This window comes from Podarcis pityusensis (genome assembly GCF_964106645.2).
Source record: "Podarcis pityusensis genome assembly, chromosome: 16".
NCBI lineage: Eukaryota > Metazoa > Chordata > Lepidosauria > Squamata > Lacertidae > Podarcis > Podarcis pityusensis.
The window spans coordinates 3749167-3765104 of NC_138041.1; the positions used below are offsets into that span (position 1 = coordinate 3749167).

Consider the following 15938-nt stretch of genomic DNA (forward strand, 5'->3'; position numbering starts at 1 on the left):
TGACTGGTGGGAGAGCACAGCCGTCATGGCTAGTAGCCATTGATAGACCTCTCTTCCTCCACAAATTTGCCCAGTCCTCTTTTTTTAAATCCATCCAAGTTGGTGGGAATTATTATCTCGTGTGAAAAGAAATGACTTTTTCACAAAGAGAAACTATGGAATTTGATTCCACAAGAGGTAATAATAATAATAATACTACAGTGGTACCTTGGGTTACATACGCTTCAGGTTACATACGCTTTAGCGTACAAACTCCGCTAACCCAGAAATATTACCTCGGGTTAAGAACTTTGCTTCAGGATGAGAACAGAAATCGTGCTGTGGCGGCGCAGCCGCAGCGGGAGGCCCCATTAGCTAAAGTGGTGCTTCACGTTAAGAACAGTTTCAGGTTAAGAACAGATCTCCAGAACGAATTAAGTCCTTAACCCGAGGTACCACTGTAATAATAATTTATTATTTATACCCTGCCCATCTGGCTGGGTTTCCCCAGCCACTCTGTGAGGCTTCCAACAAAATATTAAAATACAATGGTCTGTTAAACATTAAAAGCTTCCCTAAACAGGGCTGCCTTCAGATGTCTTCTAAAAGTCTGCTAGTTGTTTTTCTCTTTGACATCTGGTGGGAGGGTGTTCCACAGGGCGGGTGCCACCACCGAGAAGGCCCTCTGCCTGGTTCCCTGTAAGTTCGCTTCTCGCAGTGAGGGAACCGCCAGAAGGCCCTCGGTGCTGGACCTCAGTGTCCGGGCTGAACGATGGGGGTGGAGATGCTCCTTCAGGTATAAATAAATAAATATGTTAAAGCTATGTTAAACAGACAATGGAGAATGCTATGGAAAGCGATTTTCTTCCCCAACCGTGAAGAAGCACACAAGTAGTGATGACTGCCAGCTTGGACGGCTTGAAAAGTGAATGGGACAAATTCATGCCGAATAAGGTTATCCGTAGCTACTAGCTACAGCGGCTGTGCTTCACTCCATTGTCGCAGGCAGTATGCTTCTGAATACCAGTGGTTGGGAATTGCAAGTGGGGAGAGTGTTCTTGTCCTAAGGCTCTGCTTGCTGGGTTCCCAGAGGAATTACCGTATTTTTTGCTCTATAAGTCTCACTTTTTCCCTCCTAAAAAGTAAGGGGAAATGTGTGTGCGTCTTATGGAGCGAATACAGGCTGCGCAGCTATCCCAGAAGCCAGAAGAGCAAGAGGGATCACTGCTTTCACTGCGCAGCGATCCCTCTTGCTGTTCTGGCTTCTGAGATTCAGAATATTTTTTTTCTTGTTTTCCTCCTCCAAAAACTAGGTGTGTCTTGTGGCCTGGTGCGTCTTATAGAGCGAAAAATACGGTAAGTTGGCTGCTGTGCGAATAGGATGCTGGACTTGCTGGGGTTTTGTCCTGGTCCAGCAGCCTGGCTCTTCTGACATTCTCACTGCCTGATTGGGTCAGGAGAGGAGATACAACACACAGAAGCTTCACATAGCCTGATGCCAGCAGGTTGAGTTACAGTAGTTTGGTTTGTGATGGCTTTACATACCGTTCGAAATAAGTCAATGAGATTCCATTTGGCCTGGTTTCATTGTGTATGGCTGGTTTATAGTTCATAAACGCCTTCAGGAGGCACCATTTGCCCGAGAAGCAACCTATATGAGTTTATTAAATATAAACATACATGCTTTTCTCTTCAGATGGTTGGCAGTGTTTTAAACTGAATGCTTCTGGGAACAATGTAGGGAAGAGGAGGGGAAGGGCTGAACAATGTTTTGGGTGCCCACGTCTGAACGCTTCCTTCTTTTGAACAACCTCAGGTTCTGCCATGATGGCAGAGTCCCCAGAGATGGAGCTGCAGCGAGAGGTGTTGGAGGAGCTCGGGATCTCCCTGGAGGATCTCAAGCAGCTGATCGACGAGGAGCTGGAGAAGTCGGAGCGCATCGCGCAGCGGAAGAAGCAGCTGGAGGGCGTGGCGGAGACCGTGAAGCAGAAGGAGGATGAAGTGGCCCGTGTGGACATTCTCCTGGACAACGCTGTGAAGTAAGTTGCAAGCCGGGGTGTGGAGGCGTGAAAGCGTCCCCCCATTTTAGGTTTGGTTCGATTGCTACAAAATGTTTGCATTTCCTGTGTAAAGCTTCTGCCGGCGAATACTTGACCCTCCTGTGCAGGGCAGTCTCTGAAGCAGGAGGGGCTAACCTCTGGCCCTCCAGATGTTGCTCAGTTGCAGCTCCCAGCATTCCTGACTTTTGGCCATGCTGAGGGGAGCTGGAGTCCCATTTTCTCCCCCCATTTTATGCTCATCGTTTTCTTGAGTTTTTGTTTCCTATTGTGCCCTGTATCCAGGGCAGCTGTTTATCAGTTCCATCTGGTACGTAGGCTGCCCGCAGTATCTGCCCGCAGACTGTCTCGCCAGAGTGGCGCTTGCTCTGGTTATCTCCCGCTTGAACTACTGCAATGCGCTCTATGTGGGGCTACCCTTGAAGGTGACCCGGAAACTACAACTAATCCAGAATGCGGCAGCTAGACTGGTGACGGCTGCCGAGACCACATAACACCGGTCTTGAAAGACCTACATTGGCTCCCAGTACGTTTCCGAGCACAATTCAAAGTGTTGGTGTTCACCTTGAAAGCCCTAAACGGCCTCGGTCCAGTAGACCTGAAGGAGCGTCTTCACCCCCATCATTCTGCCTGGACACTGAGGTCCAGCGCCGAGGGCCTTCTGGCGGTTCCCTCACTGCGAGAAGCCAAGTTACAAGGAACCAGGCAGAGGGCCTTCTCGGTAGTGGCGCCTGTCCTGTGGAACGCCCTCCCACCAGATGTCAAAGAGAAAAACAACTACCAGACTTTTAGAAGACATCTGAAGGCAGCCTTGTTTAGGGAAGCTTTTAATGTTTGATGTATTACAGTATTGTAATATTTTTTTGGAAGCCGCCCAGAGTGGCTGGAGAAGCCCAGCCAGATGGGCGGGGTATAAATAATAAATAATAATAATAATAATAATAATAATAATAATAATAATAATTGTTATTTTGCTCTGTTGCCAATGTTTTCTTAACTTAGGTTTCAGGCAAGGGTGTTGTTTTGTTAGATGCTCATTAGCTCATTTGGCTGGAGCATGGGGCTGATAACGCCAAGGTTGCAGGCCTGATCTCCATAATGGACAGCAGCATATTCCTGTATTGCAGGGTTTTGGATCAGACGATCCCCAGGTCCCTTCCACCGCTATGATTCTGTGGTGCCTTTTTGATCATAGTTGGAGTGTTACTTTTAAGTGTGTGGCAGGCCACCTTGAGGGCATCTTGGTTTGGAGTAAAGTAGAGGGTCAGAAAACCTCCACAAACCTAAAACATTTGTGAGAGAAGGTTCTGTGTTTCCTTGACAAGCTGGTTCTCCCGTAATAGCTTATTTGTTTGTTTATTGAATTTATATCTCACCTTGAGGTGGAGTACATAGTTTTCCCCCATCTCATTTAATCCCCTCAGCAACCCTGTGAGGTAGTTACAGGTAGGTAGCCATGTTGGTCTGCCATAGTCGAAACAAAATTTAAAAATACCTTCCAGTAGCACCTTAGAGACCAACTAAGTTTGTTATTGGTATGAGATTTTGTGTGCATGCACACTTCTTCAGATACACTGAAAAAGAAGTCACCAGACCCTTATATATAGTGAGAGCGTGGGGAGGGGTATTACTCAGAAGGGTGGTGGGAATGGGTGATTGGCTGATAGGTGTGGTAAACCTGTTGACGACTGTTAACGACTGCAGTTGGTCGTCTTCTTCTTTGGCGATCCCTCATAGCCGAGTAAGATTGTCTTCCATTAACTCGGTTTTAACCGTGAGTCCGTAAGTGACTGTGGAGGCCAATTCTGGATCCACACATCCTTCCACAGTGGGGACATTGGTTTCCGGGCAGGAGCTGATCATGGTGTGGATTTGCCAAGCGTAGCTTCCTCCTAGCACATTTCTAGCACGTGCTAGAATTGGTCTTACAGGAAAAAGCAAGGGGTGAGATGGCTAAAAATAGCTTTATCATGTATCCTGTAAGGTAGGTTGGGCTGAGAGGCAGTGACCCCCCCCCCCGATCACACCCAGTGAGCTTCATGGCTGAGTGAGGATTCGAACCCTCGTCTTCCAAACTATAGTCTGATACTCCAACACACCAATTTCTCCGGTGTGGTGTAGTGGTTAAGAGCAGTAGACTCGTAATCTGGTGAACTGGGTTCGCGTCTCCACTCCTCCACCTGCAGCTGCTGGGTGACCTTGGGCTAGTCACACTTCTTGAAGTCTCTCAGCCCCACTCACCTCACAGAGTGTTTGTTGTGGGGGAGGAAGGGAAAGGAGAATGTTGGCCGCTTTGAGACTCCTTTGGGTAGTGATAAAGTGGGATATAAATCCAAACTCTTCTTCTTTTTCTTCTCTTCTTCCTTGGGTTTGGAAGATGTGAGATATCTTAGTTGGAGGGCAGATACCTGAGTGCACATGTGTATAAATGCATGTGGTGTAGTGGTTAAGAGCAGTGAATTTGTAATCTGGTGAACCGGGTTCGCATCTCTGCTCCTCCACATACAGCTGCTGGGTGACCTGGGCTAGTCGCACTTCTTTGAAGTCTCCTAGCCCCACTTACCTCACAGAGGGTTTGTTGTGGGGGAGGAAGGGGAAGGAGAATGTTAGCCGCTTTGAGACTCCTTAAAGGTAAAGGTAAAGGTAAAGGTACAGAGCCAGTGTAGTGTAGTGGTTAAGAGCAGTAGACTCGTAATCTGGTGAACCGGGTTCCACTCCTCCACATGCAGCTGCTGGGTGACCTTGGGCCAGTCACACTTCTTTGAAGTCTCTCAGCCCCACTCACCTCACAGAGTGTTTGTTGTGGGGGAGGAAGGAGAATGTTAGCCGCTTTGAGACTCCTTAGGGTAGTGATAAAACGGGATATCCAATCCAATTCTTCTTCCTCTCTCTCTCTCTCTCTCTCTCTCTCTCTCTCTGCTTGCTCCCCCAACAGGGCTGTGGGTGAATGTGAAGTTCTAGTCAAGGACATATATGCCAACCTGGGCCTGGAGTACCTGGAGACTGACTCGGAGGAAGAGGATGCTGCGTCCAAGCCCATGGAAGTGATTGAGATCCCTGATGAGGACGACGACGACGACGTCATGAGCGTCGATTCAGGTTAGGCGCCCGGTGGAGTCAAGCAAGAAAGACCAGGTGTGGAGGATCTTTGGTCCTCCAGCTGTTGCTGAACTCCTGACTCTCATTAGCCCTGGCTATGCTTGGAAGGCTAAGGATGATGGGAGTTGTAGTTTGGCAGCATCTGGAGGACCCAAGGTTCATGAGGCTCTGAGATGTCCTCTGATGCCTTATATGCATATAGGGAAGTGAGGGGCAGGTGGGGCTCGCCGACCTGGGAAGGTAGCCCATCTAGGAGATGGAAAACTCTGATCCTAAACCTCCACTGTCTTGCGGGATATCTTTGGGAGAAGAATAGACTAAGGTGTAAACCCTACACAAATCCAGAGATGGTAGGATGGCGCCTTGTATGCCTCCTCCTGGCAACTCCTGCAGCCAAGCTGGTGCCAAACGTATTGCTTTCCTTTCTTTTGGACCGCATCAGTGAGGCTGAGGAGTGGGGGGCTTGTCGTCTGAGCAGCCCAGGACCTCCAGAGACGTTGCCCAGGCTTGCGCCCCGGGGCTTAGGTGCTGCTAATGCAGTGGTTTGACTTCACCCACAGAGGTACACGCCACTGTCTCTTGAGACCGATGGAAGCCAACACCATATGCATGATAAACAAAGCATTTTTAGTGCACTATTCAGCTGGAAAAGGCTCCCAGAGCAGCTTGCAGCAATTGGTAAAAAGACATCCTCTGCCCCAAGGCTTACAGTGTAAATAACACAGCACTAAAGGAAAATGGAATGGGGAGGGTAGAGGATGTATACAGAAAAATCGGGTGCGTATTCCCCCTCACACACAATACAGTGGTATCTCGGGTTACAGACACTTCAGGTTACAAACTCCGCTAACCCATAAATAGTACCTCGGGTTAAGAACTTTGCTTCAGGATGAGAACAGAAACCGAGCGGTGGCAGTGGGAGGCCCCATTAGCTAAAGTGGTACCTCAGGTTAAGAACAGTTTCAGGTTAAGAACGGACCTCCGGAACGAATTAAGTTCTTAACCCTGTAATTAATTATAACTCATCTGAAACGGGTGGCAGGCTTATAGATACTTCCTAGAAGTAAGGGGTTTTTTTTACATTAAACTTTTTTTTAATTACAGCAGATGGAAGTAACAAAATGGCGAAGGATCAGAAGTTGGTGAGTTTTTTGGGTGGTGGGAAATCACTTGAGCGTCAAGATCTTATAGATAAATGTTTTCCTGCATCCTGCCCCGCTTCAGCAGGTGCCCTCAGGGCCTGGGGCCCCAATCCTGGGAACTGAAGGTTTCAGCCCCCCTTTGTTCAAGGGGGAGGTGTCTGGGTCTGATGACTGGTTGAACCTTACTGTGCTGATTTCCACCAGCTTTCACTCCTTGCCACTGGGTGCTTTTCCATTTGCTGCCTGGGAGCAGGGAAAATTAGCTGGGTGGGTAGGGAACTTGCCAGGGGAAGGGGGTCACCTTGAACATGAGCAGCAAGCTATGTCTGTAACTATGCCACATTTCAAGGGCATTGCTGGCTCAGTTGATTAGAGCAGGATGCTGATAATGCCAAGGTTGCGGGTTGGGTCCTTGTAGGAGACAGCTGTGTATTCCTGCATCGCAAGGGGTTGGACTAGATCAGAGCTTTCCACACTTTTCAAGTTGGTGGCACACTTTTTGGACATGCGTCATTCTGTGACACAGTAATTCAGGTTTGCACCCTTTTGAGACACGGCACCGTATTTTTCGCTCTATAAGACGCACCAGACCACAAGACACACCTAGTTTTTGGAGGAGGAAAACAAGAAAAAAAATATTCTGAAACTCAGAAGCCAGAACAGCAAGAGGGATTGCTGCGCAGTGAAAGCAGCAATCCCTCTTGCCGTTCTGGCTTCTGTGATAGCTGCGCAGCCTGCATTCGCTCCATAAGACGCACACACATTTCCCCTTACTTTTTAGGAGGGGAAAAGTGAGTCTTATAGAGCGAAAAATACGGTAATTCAGTTTTGCATTTTCGTGACACAGTGATTCAGTTTTACTAGCAAACTGGAGGTTAAACCGAGGCTTTCCAGCCCCAGGAGAAGTGCAGGGAGCGTTCGTGTGACACGCATGCACACTGCAGCCGACACACTTAACGTGTCGCGACACACAGTTTGGAAAGCTCTGGACTAGATGAATCTCTGGCTCCCCTTCCAGCTCCACAATTCCATGTTTCTATGACTCCCAAGAGCACCACCCGCCTCAGCTCTGCTAGTCCAAAAAGGGCCCTCCTGTTCTCCCTCTATGGCCAACCATCCAGATGGCATGGCGGGCCGAGAGAAGCTCACCTCTTGGTGTTCCGGGTTCGAGTCCTGTGCTTGTTTTGTTCTCCCGGGAAAATTTTTAAAAGGAGGTAATTAAGAGATGCCTGTCCCTTCTGTCTGCAGCTTCGGGAAGCCATGGCTGCCATGAGGAAGTCTGCGCAGGATGTTCAGAAATTCATGGACGCCGTGAACAAAAAGGACGGCCTGGATTCCTACAGGGGTAGTTGTGCGCGAAAAAATATCAGTGGTCCAATATGTGAGCTGGCTTCAGCCTTGCAGCCTTCCTGCTAACATTTTTCAGGGCTATATTTTTATCTGTGTACACTGGGGTGGTCAGTCCTCTGGAGTCCACTTGCCAGTGTGTGTGTGTGTGGCTAAAGGGAACCTTGTGATTGGTTTGCATCCATGGCATATACCGTATTTTTCACCCTATAGGACGCACTTTTCCCCCTCCAAAAATGAAGGGGAAATGTGTGTGCGTCCTATGGGGCGAATGCAGGCTTTCGCTGAAGCCTGGAGAGTGAGAGGCGTAGGTGCGCACCGACCCCTCTCGCTCTCCAGGCTTCGGGCAGATATCCGCAAGCCTGGGGAGACCGGCTGGACTTCCCGCCAGGCTCCCAAGGCTTGAGGATAGCAGCCTCTTCTGGGGGCTGGGGTCGGGGGAAACTCGGGCTTCCCCCGCCCCAGCCCTGCACCGGGGGGGGGGGAATAATTTTCCTTTATTCCCCCCCCCCAAAAAAAAACTAGGTGCACCCTGTGGGCCGATGCGCCCTATAGGGCAAAAAATACGGTACTGGCCAGAAGATTTGATTCAGATCCTGATTTGGCTTTTTGGGGGGCGGGGAGGCCTCCTCAGTCTGGGGCACTTCATAGGCTGCAGGGTTATTGTTATTAATATTAATATTTATTGAATTTATATACCGCCCTATACCCGGGGGGTCTCAGGGCGGTTCACAGAATAAAATCAAGATACAAAACCACATAATATAATACAGCTCTGCTTACGGTTGGTGACATGAATCCAAATTCACGAGGAATGTTGCATAGAAGAACTGCCAATCTGGGTATAAAACAGCAGCATTTTTTTTAGTAAACAATAATGGGGTACAACCAGAAATGCTCAAGCAGTTTATTGTCAAGTTCCTGGCAGTAACTTCTCTCTCTCTCTCTTGCAATCTGTCTTCAACTTTCTTATCTTTGGCCAGCAAGGTCATCCCTCCAGAAAGCACTGAAGCCTGAGATATTTCAGAGGGATAGCTGCAGAGACAAGGGTAGACATAATAATTTTGGGGTGAATGAAGAAGCAATCCCTTAAACTTCCCTAGTCTTCTGTCGGCAGTTCTGTGAGCATGAGTGAGATGCTTCTGGGTGAGGACCTGCAAAATTGCAAATACAGTCGTACCTTGGAACCTGAACTCCTTGTGAGTCGAACGTTTTGGCTCCTGAACGCTGCAAACCTGGAAGTGAGTGTTCCGGTTTGCGAACGTTCTTTGGAACCCGAATGTCCGACACAGCTTCTGATAGGCTGCAGGAGCTTCCTGCAGCCAATTGGAAGCCGCTCTTTGGTTTCTGAACGTTTTGGAAGTCGAAGGGACTTCCAGAACAGATTCCGCTCGACTTCCAAGGTACCACTAGATCCAGAGGCTTTTTGACCCTGATCCACACCGTCGCAGAGCAGACCTCCAGGTCGCGTGGCAGAGCATCCCATAATGACAGCAGTGACGGATCTGGAGCACGAGGGTCTAAAGGAAACGGTTCTCAAGTATCCTCCCCCCTCTGCCTGTTGCAGGATCCCAGCAGGTGAGTCCTGGCTGCGAGCTCACCCATGATGGAGACCTGTCCATCGGAGACCGCGTCCTGGGGAAGAAGAGGACAAAGACCTGGCACAAGGGCACCCTGATTGCCATCCAGACTGTGGGTGAGTGTGGCAGCCTGCTGCCCAAAGGATTGTACTGTTTTATTTACTTAGAGCTTGCCTCTCATGTGCACTCGCCACTAAGCGATGTGCGAGGATGCGCTGCAGAAACAGAAATCGGTAACACCAGAATTCAGTTAAAATGTTTCCTGGGATATATTAGGAAGGTCTTCAGCAGGCACCGAAAGTTCAACAGGGAGAGTGGGCCTGCCTGGTCTCAGCTGGAATATATACCGTATTTTTCGCTCTATAGGATGCACTTTTTCCCCTCTAAAAATTAAGGGGAAATGTTTGTGCGTCCTATGGAGCGAATGCAGGCTCCTTGGCTTCAGCGATAGCCACCTGGAGTGCTCGGGTTCCTTTGGCTGAAGCTGGGAGAGCAAGACTCTCCTGTCTTTAGCTGGGAGGGAGAGCTGCGCAGCGCCCCTTCAGCGAAGCAGGAGGAGAAATGGAAGGGGCTCCGTTTCTCCTGCCGCTTCGCTGAAGGGGCACTGAGCAGAGAGGGGGAGACTTTTTTTTTCTTGTTCCCCCCCTCTAAAACAAGGTGCCTCCTACGGTCGGGTGCGTCCTACAGAGCGAAGAATACGGTAACCACAGGTGAGGCGGGCAGGTGTTGGTGAGGCTTGCCTGAGACGGTGTTTGGGGGCACTGCTGATCAGCTGACTGTCGGATCTGCAGAAACTCCTCTCTCTTCAAAACACAGGGCGAAACAGCGTTTGGAGAGGGTGTTCTGAAAACCATTGAGGTGGCAAAAAAAAAAAAAAAGCCAGATGATTGACAGGTGGGTGGCTCTGCCCAGCTGTCAGGATTGGCTGTCAGGATTGGCAGAACAGGCGCTGCTACGGATACCACATAATGCCCATTCTGCAATTGTAACATCTCGATCTTTTTAGGGCGGCAGCAACTATGCTTCAGAACTCCCAGCCTTTTGGTGCTTTCTATCTACTCTCTTAAGGGACACGGGTGGCGCTGTGGGTTAAACCACAGAGCCTAGGACTTGCCGATCAGAAGGTCGGCGGTTCGAATCCCCACGACGGGGTGAGCTCCCGTTGCTCGGTCCCATTGCTCCTGCCAACCTAGCAGTTCGAAAGCACCTCAAAGTGCAAGTAGATAAATAGGTACCACTCCAGCGGGAAGGTAAACGGCGTTTCCGTGCGCTGCTCTGGTTTGCCAGAAGCGGCTTAGTCATGCTGGCCACATGACCCGGAAGCTGTACGCCGGCTCCCTCAGCCAGTAAAGCGAGATGAGCGCCGCAACCCCAGAGTCGGCCACGAATGGACCTAATGGTCAGGGGTCCCTTTACCTTTACCTTTTTATCTACTCTCTTCAGCAAGCATCCTTGTTTAGACAAGCCCACCCAGAAGTTTAGAAATCTGATGTGCACGTTTTAATCTGTTTTTAGTCTTTTTGGAAGTCTTAAATTATCGCTGTTAACTTTTCTTACTGCTAATCCCATACCATCTGTTTTTGTAAACAGCTTTGACGTTGCATTTTTAAACAACCGAGCGCTGTGTGTATTTTTTTTGAAATAAGGAAAGAAGGGAAGGGTTTGGGGAGGGGAAGAGAGCCATCTGGGGGTCTACCTACTTGAATAGCAAAGGATCCTCGCCCCCTGATAACTGCCACATCACTTCTAATACTCTCCCCCCCCCCCCAAAAAAAGCTTAGGTTAAAAATTGACCCCTATTTGTAATGACCGGCTGGAATGAAAAAAAAGTTGGGAGCTGCACGGTCAGGGGAAAAACAATGCTGTCCAGGGTTGTAAAGACTGCAGAGAGAATAATTGCGTGCACTCTTCCCACCTTAGATCAAATCTATGCTTCCAGGTGCCATAAGAAAGCTGCAGAGATAGCGCAGGATAGTGCGCACCCCAGAAATGATCTCTTTCAGCTTCTGCCTTCTGGAAGAAGGTACAGGGTTATAAAGACTAGGACTAGCCACCTGAGAAACAGTTTCTGTTCAAATGCGATTTTGGTTTTAAACGCAGTATAAGGAGTCTCTATCGGAGTATATTGTATTTTAAAATGGGGTTTCAGAGTTTTTAGGGGGTTTTGAATGTCTTATGTTGTTTTTTCAATTTCATTGTTCTGTATGGGACAATGACAATAAAGGTATTGTATGGTAAAGTTGTGAGCCAGGGTCGCCCCATTTTTCAGCCACCGCCCCTCCCCTTTCGCCCTCTCCCAGGCCCTGGGAAGAAATACAAGGTGAAGTTCGACAACAAAGGGAAGAGCCTTCTCTCGGGGAACCACATCGCCTACGACTACCATCCTTCTGCCGACAAGCTCCATGTTGGGAGCCGGGTGGTGGCTAAGTACAAGGACGGCAACCAGATGTGGCTGTACGCCGGGATCGTGGCCGAGACGCCCAACGTCAAGAACAAGATGAGGTCTGGGCGGGTCAGAGGGGTGACCTTTTCCTTTTTCTTGTCAAGAAACCATTGCAGTTCTTTCCCGGCCAGTTAACACATGAATGCGCATCGTTGCCTCCGATATATTCATTTAGAGAAGCAGGACCAAAGCGGGAGGCAGGCTAGCAACAGCGGAGAACTTTTTCCTTGAAGCCCAAGGGCCACATTCCTTTCTGGGCAGTTTCGTGGGGGCCAGAGGCAACTACAGAAAACATCTTCGTTCAGACCAGCCTCTCCAGACACGTAAAAGTTCTGGGTTATGTTTTTTAAAAAAAGTTTGCTGTTGAATGTTTCAGCGACCTGCTTTTAACTGAATTTTTATCGTTGATTTTTAATCCCCTATTTTGCCTTATTTTTGCGTAAAAAACAGCTCTGAGGTTTCATTACAGTCAGGTGGAATGTAGATTTTCATTAGTGGGTGGAGCAATGTATGTCCGATTTTACCTTTTTTGCACGGTAGACTAGTTCCTACACTTTGGAACTCCCTGCCTATTGACAGCAGGCAGGCGCTTTCCTTGTGCTCCTTTTCGGCGCCTGCTAAAAACATGTTTGTTCAGACACGCCTGGCCTGATGTTTAGAAAGTTTGATGCAAGTTTTACCCGTTTTCAGTCTTAAACGATTGCTGTTAATTTTCCTTACTGAAAATTTTTATTGCTTTATCTCTTTTGTAAACCACTTTGAGATTTTTAAAGTCAAGCAGTCTAAAAAAATTTATGAAATAAATGAAATATATAATACAGTTGTGCCTTGGTTCTTGAACGGAATCCGCTCGACTTCTGAAAATGTTCGAAAACCAAGGCACAGCTTCCGATTGGCTGCAGGAAGCTTCCTGCAGCCAATCGGAAGCTGTGTCGGACATTCGGGTTCCAAGGAACGTTCACAAACCGGAACACTCACTTCCAGGTTTGCAGCATTCGGGAGCCAAAACGTTTGAGTCACAAGGCGTTCGAAAACCAAGGTGTGACTGTACACTCACACACCTTCTAGCCTGCATCCAGAGAAGCGAGTAACACAGAGTTCAAGGACACATTTCCAGGCAGGCAGAATTACTCGAATAGAGGAATCGGGCCTAGGGAGAGTCCGCAAGGAACAGAGAGAGAAGCTAAGCTAGGGTTGGGCTAGGCATTAATGTGCAAATAGGGACCCCTGTCACTCACCCTAACCTTGTGAAGTGGGCAGAAGTTCACTCTGGATTGCCAGGGGTAGATCTCCCAGGGGGTTTGTCTTAACTTGCATAGAAGTATGGGTGTGTGGTTTTTCGGTATAGAAGGATTTGCGAGCACCCTGTTCCCCTAACACTTATTTCTTTCCAAAAATGCATATATCACTTGACTGTAAACCAAAAAAACAACAGCAGCAACAGCAAAATCCCTGGAAGTGGTTTGCAAAAAGGAATAAAACAATGAAATGACCAGTAAGAGAAAAATGGATAAAGACAACTTTTTAAAGCATTAAAGGAAAGAGATTTTGCTAGAATCCTTGGGATTGAGTCCTGCCGTTTAACTGTGCGCTGCCTCCCTCCTCCCTCCCAGGTTCCTCATCTTCTTCGATGATGGTTACGCCTCCTACGTCGTCCAGCCAGAGCTCTACCTGATCTGCAGGCCTCGTGAGTTTGTTTGTTTCAGTCCAATTGTTCATTTATCTAAACGGGTGTCTCTTCTGCCTTCTGAGGGTGTGAGGCTTTTCTCTATTTACAAAAACTGTGTGTGTAGAGGGAGATGGCAATCAACTGAAACAGCAGCATTACAGTAAGGGAAAGGTGGTAGCAGCTTTGCATCCCTAAGGTTTGCTAGGCAACTCGAAGCGCCTTCCAACTGTTTCAGCAAAAAAGCAAGCACATACAGTACGCTAAAACCAGCATTATTTTATACACACACACACACACACACACACACACACACACACACAGTGGTACCTTGGGTTACATACGCTTCAGGTTACAGACTCCGATAACCTAGAAATAGTGCTTCAGGTTAAGAACTTTGCTTCAGGATAAGAACAGAAATTGTGCTCCGGTGGCGTGGCAGCAGCAGGAGGCCCCATTAGCTAAAGTGGTGCTTCAGGTTAAGAACAGTTTCAGGTTAAGAACGGGCCTCCGGAACGAATTAAGTACTTAACCCGAGGTGCCACTGTATACACACACACATATACATACAGTATACATATACATACATACATACATACATACATACATATATATACACCCACACCCCATTCAGTGCTTTTTTTCTGGGGGGACGCATACCCCTAAACATTTTGTGAACCTTAGTTTGGCCTCATTGAGGGGCAGCATTTCAATTTGAATAGGATATATACACACACACACACACAAACACACACACACACACACACAAAGTGATACCTCGGTTGTCGAACATAATCTGTTCTGGAAGACGGTTGGCTCCTGAAACATTCGACAACCAAGGCACAAAGGGCAGGCAGCAATTTCAGTTGAGAAAATTGGAAAACATGCAGCAGAAGCATTTATTTCTGGGTTTTCGGCATTCGAAAACCGAAACATTCGGCTTCTGAGATGCTCGGAAACCGAAGTACCACCGTGTGTGTGTGTGTGTGTGTGTGTGTGGTATTAAATCATCCAAACTACCCAATAAGGCCACAGATCAGGGTATCTGGCTCTTTTTGAAGTATAACCCCCATCATTCCTTGCAGGACCATTGGTCAGGGATAAGGGGATACAAAAAGATCTGGGGAACCAGGTTTGGGAAACCTTGCTATATAGATAATTAAAAGCCAAAGGCCTGATGAAAAAGGAGGTTTTTTTGCCTGGCGCCTAAAGACATGCAGTGATGGTGCCAGGCAAGAGCCTCCCTTTATGAGTTGCTTTGTGTGGATGATGAAGCTGGAAAGGCAAGAGAAGTATTTTGAAAAGAGTTCCATGCGGGGGAAAATCATTTTTTAAATTCCTTCCTTAAAAAAATAAAAAAGCAATCCGTGTGTTTTCCTTCCACCAGTCAAGAAGTCGTGGGAGGACATAGAAGACATCTCGTGCCGGGATTTCATCGAGGAGTACGTCACGGCGTACCCGAACCGGCCAATGGTCTTGCTCAAGAGCGGCCAGCTGATCAAAACCGAGTGGGAGGGGACCTGGTGGAAGTCCCGCGTGGAGGAAGTGGATGGGAGCCTGGTCAAAATCCTCTTCCTGGTAGGATCTGCTAAGGTATCGCTCACCCTTCCTTGCCTGCTTTGGATTATCTCTCTGTCGGAATACAAGTGGGGTCCACTGCCCTTTCCGCGTCTTCCCCAGGACGTGAGATTCGTTGCTCCCCTACAGGACAGGGGGGTGAACAGCAGCGAATGCAAGAGACAAGTGCTGAACTGCCGGGCTTTTGGTGTGTGTGTGTGTGTGTGTGTGTGTGTGTGTGTATGTGTACAAGCTCCCCCTACAGGACAGTAGGATGTAGCGCACCAGAAGCCCAGTGTGACCAAGAGATGGGTGCTGGGGCGGGTGTTTGCATACATACTTCCCCCTACAAGTCAGGAGGGTACATAGCACAGGAAGTCCAGTGTGACCAACAGATTAGTGCTGTACCACTGGACTTCTGGGGGGGGGGTGGTTGTGTTGACACACTCCCCCTGTAGGACAGTAGAATGTAACACACCAGAAGCCCAATGTGACCAAGAGATGGGTACTGGGGTGGGTGTTTGTGTACATACTTCCCCCTATAGGTCCGGAGGGTACATAGCACAGGAAGTCCAGTGTGACCAAAAGATTACTGCTGTACCACTGGACGTCTGGTGTATGTGTGTGTTGACACACTCCCCCTGCAGGACAGGAGGGTGTACGGCACCAGAAGCCCAGTGTGACCAAGAGTGCTAAACTTGTATGTGTGCATTAGTCCTTTGACCCTCCCTGACGGAACTGAGCCACGGTGCCTTTTTGCTCTCCCCGCACGGCCAGGACGACAAGCGCTGTGAATGGATCTACCGGGGATCCACCCGCCTGGAGCCGATGTTCAGCATGAAGACCTCCACCGCTTCCACCCTGGAGAAAAAGCAAGGAGGGCAAATGAGGACTCGCCCCAACGTCGGTAAAGCCAGCCGCCTCCTGTCTTTCTAAGCGCCATTCTGAGAATTGCCCGTGACCCGCATTGTTGGGAATGAGGAGGGGGAGATAACGCAAGGTTAAGTTTGTTAAATTCATGCATCCCTTCCCCGAAGCAATTTGCAACCAAACCAGAAAAAAGAATAT

The 15938-nt window shown here is 48.5% G+C and overlaps 1 protein-coding gene across 4 annotated transcripts in view; it reads left to right on the plus strand.

Annotated features, from left to right (window-relative positions):
• The window catches only part of SETDB1 (SET domain bifurcated histone lysine methyltransferase 1), a 36144-nt gene that overhangs the window by 2164 nt on the left and 18042 nt on the right, over positions 1–15938 (plus strand). For 2 of the 4 annotated variants that reach the window (XM_080984519.1, XM_080984522.1), the window contains 9 exons: positions 1796–2018; positions 4972–5135; positions 6240–6277; positions 7526–7622; positions 9192–9320; positions 11505–11706; positions 13261–13334; positions 14701–14906; positions 15648–15777. In XM_080984519.1, the coding sequence (XP_080840645.1) occupies positions 1796–2018; positions 4972–5135; positions 6240–6277; positions 7526–7622; positions 9192–9320; positions 11505–11706; positions 13261–13334; positions 14701–14906; positions 15648–15777 (1263 nt within the window). Of the gene's footprint in view, positions 1–1795; positions 2019–4971; positions 5136–6239; positions 6278–7525; positions 7623–9191; positions 9321–11504; positions 11707–13260; positions 13335–14700; positions 14907–15647; positions 15778–15938 lie in introns of those variants that run through there. The other 2 variants (XM_080984521.1, XM_080984520.1) reach the window with 2 other exon arrangements.